The sequence below is a fragment of the Plectropomus leopardus genome, chromosome 6 (genome assembly GCF_026936395.1).
Source record: "Plectropomus leopardus strain MGB_pleo_1.0 chromosome 6, ASM2693639v1, whole genome shotgun sequence".
In the NCBI taxonomy this organism is placed as follows: Eukaryota; Metazoa; Chordata; class Actinopteri; order Perciformes; family Serranidae; genus Plectropomus; species Plectropomus leopardus.
In genome coordinates this window covers 17,508,597-17,521,084 of record NC_142181.1, presented here as the reverse complement: position 1 = coordinate 17,521,084, position 12,488 = coordinate 17,508,597, and the positions used below count along the sequence as shown (strand labels likewise).

The 12,488-nt window shown below is 39.6% G+C and overlaps 1 protein-coding gene across 4 annotated transcripts in view; it reads left to right on the top strand.

The window, feature by feature from the left end:
• foxn1 (forkhead box N1) overlaps positions 1–12,488 on the top strand; it is a 27,503-nt gene extending 15,015 nt beyond the window's left edge. For 2 of the 4 annotated variants that reach the window (XM_088078895.1, XM_088078891.1), the window contains 8 exons: positions 1,230–1,368; positions 2,850–3,188; positions 4,036–4,131; positions 4,956–5,086; positions 5,298–5,394; positions 8,679–8,886; positions 9,018–9,467; positions 11,638–12,488. In XM_088078895.1, coding sequence (XP_087935021.1) covers positions 2,907–3,188; positions 4,036–4,131; positions 4,956–5,086; positions 5,298–5,394; positions 8,679–8,886; positions 9,018–9,467; positions 11,638–11,951 — 1,578 coding nt within the window. In that variant the 5' untranslated portion in view covers positions 1,230–1,368; positions 2,850–2,906 and the 3' untranslated portion in view covers positions 11,952–12,488. Of the gene's footprint in view, positions 1–1,229; positions 1,369–1,537; positions 3,189–4,035; positions 4,132–4,955; positions 5,087–5,297; positions 5,395–8,678; positions 8,887–9,017; positions 9,468–11,637 lie in introns of those variants that run through there. The other 2 variants (XM_088078893.1, XM_088078894.1) reach the window with 2 other exon arrangements.

The window sequence follows — 12,488 nt, the reverse complement described above, 5'->3', positions numbered from 1 at the left end:
ACACACAGATGATTTTCTCTGCCTCAGCATTATTTGGCTTTACGTGACAGCCATGGTTTGTTGGCAGTTTTAATGAGCTTGGTTTATGTCGGAGGGTTGAAGTTACCTTTACTGGAACTGGGGCCACGTGTCCGTCACCTCCGCTGGGATCAGATGACACTTATTTACACTCAGCCGGATAGCCCCCATGTCCATGTATATCTGCTAATGTCAAACTGGCACTGAAAGTGAACTGTCAGAGGACACAGTATAGTGTATCTCACAGATTTCCAGAACAGTAAGGACTCAGTAGATATAATCTCAAAGGATCGATGACAAGAGGTGCTTTGTCAAAACACTTGGGATATGCTTCCTGTCATGTAACAACAGTTACATAACTTAAACGAACAGCTTCTTTTTTTTTTTTTTTTTTGCGTTTTCCTTTCTGATGTGATTCCAAAATTCAAAGGAACAGTTTGATGTTTTGGCATGTCTGCTGTGGTAAATATGGTGCCAGTAAATCGACATTGCCAATGTGATGTCACTCACTGGTTTGAGGACTTCCATTTTAAAGCCTTGAGTTTGGCATTTTGGCCTTCACCATCTTTGATTTTTGGAGGCATAAGTGACTATGTTAGGACAAAAGGTAAGATCTAACTCAAAGTATGGTGACACTTTGCAGACAGCGGCCATGCCATGAATTATGTGACATTTTAAGCCTTAATAAAATGTAAATGGATTAGCTACATAAAAGTTCAGCCCTGCAAATTGTTGCCAATTTCTTTAGGAAAGTAAAAATGAATTTTTCTGTTATTCATTCCCGGAACATACGTTTTTATGTAAAACCTAACAATAAAAAAAATACATAATTTAAGGCAAAACAAACAAGTAAAAAATGGAAAATTGTGTTGCATAAACAAAAAAAAAGAAGAAAAACAAGGAAAAAAGAGTGGATTTACTTACAGTAATTAAGCTGAAGTGATTTAGTTGTATTAGCTATTTAATTAACACAGGGTACACATCAATTCATTTTAATTAAAAAACAAAACAAGAAAACAGACAGATTTTTTACAGTTGTGTGACCTTTAACTTAAACTGATTCAGCCAACATATCTAATAACTGAAAATTGTCATCCATTGCAAATTATGCAGATCCCCGTAAGGCCAGAAAACACCACCGACTAACTGGAGGTTGCTTACAGTTTTTCTCTCTCCCATATGAATTTTAGCTTGTTTTCATCTCTTCTCAGGAGCAGATTTTGGTGCAGACTGTCAGAGTCCCTGACATTTTCAAACAGCATTGGCAAGTCTCTAACATCAACCCTTCAGGCCAGACTGTACACCTGTGAATCCCGTGGGACGTCCTGCCAGCAGTTGGTAGAATCACAGGTACTGAGCTGCCTCAGGCCTTTCTGTTTAACTCCAAACAGCTTCTTATGAGAAACACTAAGAATAAAAAAAAAAAACAACAGTTATGACTGGCTGGCTTTCCAACGACAGCTGTTTTAACCCACTATACATCTTTATTTCTTTTTTTACAGGTAAATTAATTAAACTGAGGAACGCACAGTTTGAAACATCAAATCTTTAATGGAATAAAGATCTTACTGTCATATAAACAAGAAGACACCACTTGTAGGCAGCACTTGAAGACAGCACTCTCAAAGCTAAAAATTAACATGTCATGTTTTTTTTTTTTTATCTGCACAAAAAAACAAAGTGTTAAAATGATTGTGTGCAACACTATCTCTCAGCCGGAAACAGGGATTTGTGCTGGAAGCCTTTTCCCTTTGGTTTCAGTCTTTCAGTCTTGCTAAGCTAAGCTAACCCGGCTGCTGTAATATAAAACTACCCTTTTGTCTTGTAGCTTGTTTGCACTCGACGTCACTTCCCTCCGAGGCTGTTGTGCGAAATACAAACGGAGGGCAGGAATTGATTTTCTACTGTAGAAGCAGACTAGCAAACTCTCATTATGCTGATGTTTTGTGTTGTTTATGGTTAATATATGATAACAGATAATGCCTGTGTGTGCAGTGACCACTTTGTCATAGGTAACTTGCCTTTTGTGGCTTTGTTTATGTAACTTTAGCTTATAGTTAACTATTCTTTTACTATGTAACACTGAAGTTTGGTTGTTTCTTTGATTTATTTGGATTTATTGGATTTATTGATTGGAGTTTGTACCTCTATAATTGAACAACAATAGAACAGAATAGAATAGACAATTGTTTATTAATCACAAAACAAAAACAAAAACTAAAAGCAACACCACTAACCCTTAGATTGCAGTTAACAGCTTAATGTTACACAAAGGACAGATTAACATGAATAAGAAAATAAATAAGACTTCTCCGTCTTCCTTTGCGTTGATCCGCGTCTTTAGAGGCGTTTCACATGACCTTTTAGAGTAGTTCACCTAGTAACGTAAAAAAATGTAACATCAGCGTTGAGAGCAACTGTGTTGAATGATTTTTCCTCTTGTAATAGCGTCTAAGCTGGTGCAGTACAGACCTTCCTCTATCTCTGCCATAGTTGCTGTTGACTTCCTGCCCTCAAGCTGAATTTCGTGTTTTATTAGATCCACATGACTGCAAACAAGCTATTGGAAGAAATACAATAAAAATGAAATGTTCTCCTGTCCCAGATGTAACAGTTCTCTGTGGTCTGTTTAGGGAAGAAATTTCCTCATAATGGCCTCAGGGGATTCTCAGTAAGCAGTAGGCATCTTGGCAACCTCTTGGTCCAGAAATGGGAGTGGAGAAAAGATTTCCACATTGAACCTAGCCCTGATGAGTCAGTCATCAGTTAGTACAGATTGTTATTCTCAGTTTTTATAATTTGTATCAATTGTAATGATGATGACACAACAGACTAGAGAGTGCCAAAGGGACATCTACTTCATCCAGCAAGAGAGTGACATCGTCAGCATGAGGACAGGATCTGTGAACAGAAGGCACAGCCATGATGGGACCATCAGTTCAGGGTCAGGATCAGCATCAGGACCAGGGCCCGTCAACCCCAACCATTTCCATCCGTACCGTCGACAGTTCAGCGATATAGCAGGCGCTACTGCAGGTTGCTTCCAACAGTCTTCGTTCAGCTGTGTGCAGGAGGTGTGCAGCCCTGACACTCATTCACACAGCTCGACCAGCGAGACGCCAACAGCCTGGGAGCAGTACAACGGCAGCATTCAGGTTTCTAGATTTATGGTACACTCATTTTATCCTCACCTATTATTTCAGTTTGTCCAATCCAAAACAAGTTGTTATCAGAAAGGTGACTTGAAAAATCGATAAAAAGGGCTTGAATTGATAGAGCAGCTGACCAGAAATGTGTACACTTCACTTTATTCCTCAACCTTCAGAGGATTTTCACCTGAATCCTGCTCTTATTGGTCTTATGGAGCTTTAAAGTGAATTTCAGCTTATTTTTTAGTTGTCCTGCAGATAACTGTTCTCATTTAGTTAACTGTCACTGCTCACATAGTGTGTGTGTTTAAACTTACGCAGCCTCTAACACCTCGTCCACACGTACATAGTTGTTTTTGGCAGCAGTGTGTGATTGCAACCTCACCGTACTGCAGCGTGTTGCATGCTTGCGGTGTTCACGCGCAGAGTTGTTACTGTGACGCTTTTGCAGGCCTGCCTGCTGTTATGAGTTCTGTGGCCTATTTCCACATTTATAAGCGCAAATCCACTCATTTGTGAAGTTGTGCAGCTCCTGCATTATAGCCATGTGGTCCTGGAAATTTTTCATATAAAATGCCTTCTATCTACAACTGTTTCTTTAGATGTGGAGATCATTTTTAAGTGTGGACAGGGATTTTTTTTTTTGTATACGGAGAAGGAAAACATGCGTTCCCAAAAATACCCATGGACGTGTGGGCGAGGTGTAAGTGTCCAGTTGAATATTGAGTTATTGCAGGTTTAAAGGTGTCAAATAAGTCAATTTTTTCATATTTCAGGCAGAAATCCATATGACAAATTGCACACTTGCACATGCTTAATACAAGTTGGCTTCTCTAAGCAATTCTTTTTATTTTCTAATTTTTTGCAGAGTTCGTACCAAGATGTACCAACTGTACCAGCAGAGTCCTCCTGTTTCATGTCTCAAAGCTATCCACCCTACAGCTCATCAAGCCCTCTACAGCAGGTGAGTGAGTGTGTCAGTTAAACCATTGAGGAACGCTGTAGATATGGATGAAATACTCAACTCAAGTGTCAGGGGCCTCTGGTCTTCACCTACAAAATGTCACTCAGATTAACACAAACTGACTAGGAAGAGACTCAAAATGACTACAAAAAGACAAAAACAGACCAAAAAGACATAAAATTACAACAAAGAGATGCAAAACAGCTGCAAAGATACACAAAGAGACTTACAGTGACCATAAAAAAGGGCAGAATAATCAGAGACACAAAATGACTACAAGAAATGCAAAGTAACTACAAAGTAACTAAAAAGAGATTTAAAATGAGTACAAAGAACCAAAAATTTACCGCAAATATCACAAAGCAACTACAAAGAAACTCAGAATTACTACAAAGAGACAGAGAGCGACTACAAAGAGATTTGAAATGACTGGAAAAGAGGCAACAAACAGAGACACTAAGAAACAACAAAAAGAAGCTAAACAGCTGATGTAGAAGAGGTGGTAGGGCCTTTTGCTTGTCTCTGCCCAGGGGCCGATTGTCTTGTAGTCAGCCCATTGCTGTAGATGATAGGATGTATGTAGTGATTTATTAAATAGGGGAGTGAGAGATTCATAGGTTTACCTTTATGTTTTGAGGATATTACAATAATTTACACAAGCCAAGACAATACCACCTAATCTGGTTTAAAAGCAGTGGACAATACATATGACTCAACAGAAACAAATTTAAAGAAAATGGCAGAAATAGTACCTAAAAAAAAGACTTAGTGTGTATTTTAGTGGGTTTTTTAGGGCATGATTTGTATGTATGTGTCCTCTACAGGTCCCATCCAGACTGTATCCTAATAATGATCAGTCCAATGGTTCAAAATATTCTCTCCAAAGTCCCTCCACTCAGTCACACCAGGAGAGCACTACACAGTCCCTCTTCCCCAAGCCCATTTACTCATACAGGTAACACTGCATCAACATATTTTTGCCAACATTTACATTTCTGTTTACTTAATTGATGTAGTCTTATTTAAAGCAACAACATGCAGAATTGTTTTGTGACTTCCATTCACTGAATATGGGTGGAGGTATGTTAAAATGTAAGTGCTTTGTTTTTGTTACATGTAACTATAAATAAATGCTAATGTAATAAATGTTTCCTTTGCGCTTGCAGCATCTTAATCTTCTTGGCGCTGAAGAACAGCAAAACAGGAAGCCTGCCAGTCAGTGAGATTTACAGCTTCATGACTGAACACTTCCCCTATTTTAAGGTACCACAATTAATGTTTTCGCTATTATATGCTGAACTTAACCAACTGAAAAAATATCAGGCTCATCAGGGGCAAAAGTAGGGCTGTGCAATATTAGGAAAATATGCAATAACATTACTGAATATTGGGATACTGCAGAGGTGAGAGTAAGTCGCCCATGAGCAAGTCACAAGCAAGTCCCAAGTTACTGTGGTGAGAATCAAGCAAGTAACAGGTCATACAAAATAGAAAAATTACAAATATTTAACCCATTCCCATCGCAAGTTGTTACATTTTGCCGCTTTGCAGTGGACTTCTGCATATACATATTATATTATGCTCTTGGTATTGCTAATTTCTATTTCCAGGATGCCACGAACATGATGTCAACACATAGCAGCCAACACATGCTGGCATGGATGGTTAGGATTTAAAGAAAAAGACACATCGTAAGGTGTAGGAAAAAAAAGTTAAAAAAAAAAAAGTTTCAATCCTGCCTGGATCTTTGTCAGGTCATTTAATCTGAGGAAGATCCAAGCAGGATTGAAACGTTGTCTTCAATAAACTTGTGTGGCATGGAGTAAGTGTGCAGGCGTTACCTTATTCCCTCATGTAAGTTGTTTTTTGATAGCCTTGCACCTACGCGATATGCATATAACTATCCTTTCAAGGTGTAGAAAAAAACATCACATTCAGTGGGGAAGTAAACACCAGACTCCTGCATGAAAGCCCAGGGTTTGTTGGACCCATCCACTGCCCCTCGCGTCAGACTTACAATAAGCTGTTACTGGCCATGTTTCCTACTGACACAACAGGTGCCGTCTGGCCATGTAATGATGCAGCAGGTGCTGTCTGGATGTCCACTGGCATAAAACACTATGACTGGTTCTGCTGCGTTGTCACCTTACACCATCTAGCAACGTTTCATGGGGACATGAAAGGGGGCTTTTGGCATCGCACTCAACGTCAAAGTGGCAGTACTTTACGGGTCCAGAATGAGAACTGGCTGAAATATTTTTAAGAAAAGTCATCTGTCCTCCAGTAAAAGTGAAGTCAAGTCTTTTACTAGTGTCAGTCAAGCAAGTCTGACCCGAGTCAAATCATGTGACTCAAGTCCCCCACCTCTGCATTAATGATATTAACTGTGATAAATCAACAGATATCAATGTGCACTCAGTTCTTGACAGTACCTGTGCTTGTAAAAAGTGATCTCACCTGTAGTCAAAATAATGCCAGTTGGCTGACGTGCTATTTTTTTAAGCACCAGTTCCTCTCTGACTTTGGTGTGCACTCATGCAAGTGATGCTGCAGCTTTAGTCTGATAAACCACTCACTAGCCTGCAGATTTTGACCAATCAGACGATGCCTAATGGTGATGGCTCTATTTGATTGGACAGAGAGTAAACAGCATGGTTTGTATCAGATAAAAGAGCGCTGTGGTTATTGCTAACTTTGCACTGGTGATAACAAAAAAAAAATATTATGTGGCACAAGCAGAACTGAAAATGTGGTTGTGAAGTACAACATTTTAACAACCCATACAAATTTCTGCTCCAGTAGTCTCTCTGGATCAAATGATAGTCTTCCTTTAGTAGATCATTTGCTGAAGGGTTTACACTCAGGTTTTTCAAGTGTTATCCTTTAAATAAAAGGCCTCCCAAGCCACATTTGTGTTGTGGCTGACAGTAAATACTCTCTAATGATAAATGACACACTGAAAAAATCAGTGTGCTAAACCTGCAGCTTGGAGGCCCTGAACCAGCTGGGTGCTAACCTGTTGAGGCATGAGACTGGCACAGAGAGTTTAATGAAGAGATGGTCTGTATCTGTTTAAGAGGAATTTAAGAGGATGTGGCAAATACTGTCAGTAAATCAACACCAAGTAGATATCATAATTACTTGATACTGCTGAGAAAGTGCTTGGTAGATTAAAACACATGCCCCTGTGCTTTAATATTGATAAAGTGATGCAGCTGCAGGGTTAGACCTCCAATTGAACCCTGGGTCATCACAAATACTATACATTCTTCAAAGGATTTTAGATATCTACAAATCAAATTAGTTGAGACTCACCTCTGGAAAGAGCTCAAAGACTTGCTGCCATTCATATTCAAGAAGGCACCTTATATATGGCTGCCTTCCAAACAGCTGCCTGTAACATTAAGCACAGGCTGCAGGGCCAGAGAACTCATGTGGCAGAGGATACGTGGTATATACTGCGAAAGTTGTGTTTTTTGGGATACGTCTTTCTGAATGCTGTTTAGTATCTTTGAGTTCATTTCAGTTCAGTGGACTCTTGCTATGGAATGCAGATATTAAACACTGCAGACGGTGGAAAATGAATCCCTGTTTAATATCGCCTGCAGGGAAGGAGGGTGCTCTGGTTTCTGTGTATAGATTGCAGTCAATATAAAACAACATTTATAACATCTGACACATTGATACTAAAAAAAAAGCATTGGGTGAGAGCTGTAGGGCCACATGAAGAAATGTAAGGGCAAGGGAAAATGGCATTAACCCTTAGAAACCTGAGATACAAGGAAATCATCTGAAAATGAGCAAAACACATAAACAAACAAACATACAAATAAACAAGAAAATGACCTGTAAAAGTGCTCAAAAATACATATATTTAAATCTCATATAATACATATATTTATCCTCATAAGACATAAGTGTAGTCTGGACATTTTCTCTAGTTTTTTGATTATCCAATAATTCCCCACTCTAGCTCTTCTTCAGGTAATTTTATTTCGTCTGAACCTTTTACTAATCTTTGCAATTTGTGGGCTATTTCCTGCCAATTTTCTCATTAGGTTTTTTAACATAATTTAAAGAAATTAAACCAAATTTCTCTGATTTGAGAGCTTTAAGTGCTTACAAAAGGCACCTGAAAACAGCACAAGAAAATTGATGTCGACACAGATGTAAAAGGGTTAAGATATAATTAATAGTGTAAAAACATAAGTGTGAAACAAGTTAAGAAAAAAAAAAGATTCACCTTCTGTGAAACTGTAGCATAATGACGGTAGCAGTGTTTCAGTACTCAAAACCGGTTTGGTCTCTGGACCACTTATGAAGGTCTCAGTCTTGTCTTGGACTCCACCAGACTCGGGATTATATTTCAAGACCGCTCAAGGCCACAACTGTGGGGATATCGCTAAACTGTCTGTGCAAAAAAGGAGTGTTTAATTAGAATGTTCAACTGATTTTAGTTCGTCATTGTTTGTTTGGTTTTATAACATCAGCTGCTTTAACCTTTTCCTCCCCGCATCTTCTGCATCCTTCCAATCGTCTGTTTTCAGTCAGCTCCTGATGGATGGAAGAACTCCGTGCGTCACAACCTCTCCCTGAACAAGTGCTTTGAGAAGGTGGAGAACAAAAATGGAAACTCATCCCGTAAAGGCTGTCTATGGGCTCTAAATCCAGCCAAGGTAGAAAAAATGCAGGAGGAACTGCACAAGTGGCGTCGCAAGGACCCCGTTAGTGTTCGTAGGAGCATGGCGAGGCCAGGTCGGTCCTTTAAATGTATTGAAAGATGTTAGTACCAAAGAATTTATATGAATTGAACAATATATGATTGTTTTGTATTTTAGTACATCTCTTTTGATTCAAACTTTATTTGATACACACTTTTTCTGCAGAAGACCTCGATCGTCTACTTGGAGAAAGACCAGACAGGCTCAGGTCTTTGCCACCTTACAGTAACCCAGCTTTATTATCCAGAGTGGCCCCTATCTATGGCGTTGCCTCATCATCTTACACCACAGCCCACCTTCAACCGCCCCGCCTCCCCATACAACGACCACAGTATGCCCATTTTCAACCTCAGCAGCCCTGCTACGTCCCCCCTGCTGCTGCACACCCCAGCAACTCATTTGCCCTGTACCCACCCTGTGGACGGCAGCCTGCAGCTGGCATCCCATCAGCCACTGGAAGTTTGCACTCCCCTATGGCTGGTAAGATACCACCTGTCAATGACGCCCTGCAAGCTGAGTACAGCTCGAGGAGCATGCAGGACTTGCTGTTGGAGGGAGATGCCAGCTATGACATTGACACGCTCAACCCCAGTCTGACTGACCTGCAGCTACAAGGTACGAGAGTTGGGTTGAGACAATAGTATGCAAAGGAAAGAAACAAGTACATTTTTACTGTGCAAAGAAACTAGAAGTGCCGTATAGAGGGTTACGATATTGCAAATTCTATTATCACAGGTGGAGCCCTCTTCTACCCTGAGTTGGTAATATTCTCCTTCAATCATTAGCACACATTTGGCTAACTTTATGCAAATTTCAGTGTAGGAATGTGTGCTCCTGATTGGAGGTCAGTATTACCCATAGAGTCCAGTAGAGGGCGAAGCTTGTGTGAGATAGATAAAGGACACATTCTTTATTCTTTATACAGGATCCCCATTAGTCGTTACCAGAGTCACAACTGTTTTTCCTGGGGTCCACAAAAAATGCAATAACAAGACAAGACATTTAATTATCACATCATAAATGCTTTACAACAACAACAAAATTAGGTCAAACTAAAGCAAGAGCTATCTCACATTCACAGTGTCACAAGGAGATCATCAAAGCAAACCAATAGAGCCCATATACTGGTAACATAGAAATACATGTAACTGTACAACACCCTGTTGTACAGTGAGGCAATACAGTTTATTCCTATCTGCCAACACTGGGCTGTGAAAAAGAAGGAGATTTTCTGGGGTATTGGTTGGAATGGCCTACTTGCAGCGTCCCTATATAACCCTATACCACAAATTAATACAAAAAATACAAGAATGTAAACTAAATTACTTTTAATGCATCCATACATCCATAGCTCAAAGTAAAATGTTTTAAAATTTACATCACAAAAAATATCAAGTGCAAACACTGTGAGAGTGTCAGTGAGAGACTGAGGAGCCATCATTACCACGAACACCTTCAATAGAAAGATCGGTAGGGATAATAGATGGTAGAAGGTAGATTTGTTAGTCATTTTTGAAACAAAGTTTAAACAAAGTTTAAAAAAAATAAATTACATTTGTCCTTAATCCTGCTACATCTTAGGAGTTGAGGGATGAGTTGATTAAAATCATCAGCTACTATGAAGATTCCATCTGGTTGTTTTACATGTTGCTGCTGATGGTATCATTCAGTTCCTGCAGTGCATTGTTCTTACGGCTCCCAACAAGGCTCACCCATTCAGTGCAACACCTTGATCAAGGATGTTAGGGGTTAACCATGTCTCTGTGAAGGAGCAGTCTCTGATCTCCCATTGCTGCGTGAGCCTCATTCACAACTCATCCACTTCATTCTCCTGCAACCGGACATTAGCCAGAAGAAGGCTCGGTACAGAAACAGCTCTCGTTCCATGTCGGGTCAGCCTCGCCCTGATGCCGGCTCTCCCCCCTCTCTTTGTCTGGTGCTTTTGGATGCAGGGCGACAGTCTACAGTAACAGTAATAACAACAAAGCAGTAATAACAACAAAGCAGTGCTATTGGCACCATCCCGAACTCGAGCTTGAACGTGCGTAGTGACGCAAAAGAGTGATGCACGGCACATCAGGCGTGGTCATTTGGTTGAGTTGCTAGGTACCATGGCAGATATCCTACAGTCTGGACATATCACAGAAACTGTGAAACACCCATTTGAGTCATATCTATATGAAATCTGGAGATTAGACAGAGAAATTTCCAATCGGGAGCAGGGCAGGAAAAAAGGTTAAAAATAGGGAGACTGCCACGTACATCGAGAGTATTGGCAGATATGGTTTGCCACAACATACATACACATCATCACACTCAGCTGGGGCACAGGAAGAGATGACACAACTCATCACGGTCAAATCAAAGTTTTGTTTACTCTGTGCCAACTAGCTTTTTTAAGTTCATAGAATGCTACTAGTTGCTTACATCATTTTGTAAGTAGGATGGCAAAATGTGGCATCATTTTGTTTTTGTACAAAGTCTGCATATTATTTTTCAAATAACGAAAATCTGTTGCTATGAGTTTTTATGCTGCTATTAGACCTCAGCAGGCATATTCATGTCAAAGAATCACAGGTGCAACCCCTGACATCAATGATGACTGTGTGCCATTTTTTCTTTATTTTCTAATACACCTTCTTCACAGCAGACATTTTGACTTTCCACAGCAGGAAAAGGGTTCACTCTGTTTTATTTAAGTGTCCCAGTAAGTTGTAACAGTGTAAGAGTGAGGCAAAAAACAGGACCCTGAAACTGAAGCAACTATTTCCTATATATTTCCCAGGTAACTTGTGGGAGGAATTAAAGGAAGACAGTCTGGTGCCTGATCCCCATGTTACCACCACAATCCCATCCACTACCTCTGCCCAGCAGGACCACCACCACATGCAAACCAGCTGCCTGCAGGTCATGTCTCCTGTTGATCAGACATCAGAGGTGATCACTGTTGGTAGACAAAAGGCAGAATATGAGGACGAGAACACGGGCAGAACCTTTGAGCAGCGTGGCTGTTTGAATGGACTTCATCCTGTGGTTTATCCAGGGACAGAGAGTCTGACCGGATATCTGACCTGTTCTGCATCCCTTTCCTTAACGTAAAGACCTGACTGTTTGAGCTCTTTCACACTCCATTACCAAAAATATGCTATATTAACCTGAATAGGAAATATCATCACAAGCAGGTACATGCCAAAGTATTAGATTGATGGCGATTTAAACCATCAAATCAGACTCTGATCTATGACAAACTCTACGCAGCAACAAGTTACAAAACATTCACTGTTTGTCACCAACAAGATATACAAGATATATATATTATATGCTTTGTTTCTGTTTCAATATTTCTTTCCCACCATTTATTTATTTTTCAAGAGCTCCTTTTATATGTCATGATGAGTTAGCAAATACAAAATGTTTCATCAATGAAAACACTTTATACATTAAAATTGTAATTAAGTTCCTTCTTAAAAAAACTTTATTTGTGAATTTAGTTATTTATTTACTTGTACCGTCACACAGATTTAAAAATTTCATATGAGATCCATGTGTTTTTAAACAATTAAAAATATTTTGTCATTTGTCATTTTTTAAGTTTTCATATCTATTGAAATACGATTAAAATTGTTGATGAGTTGA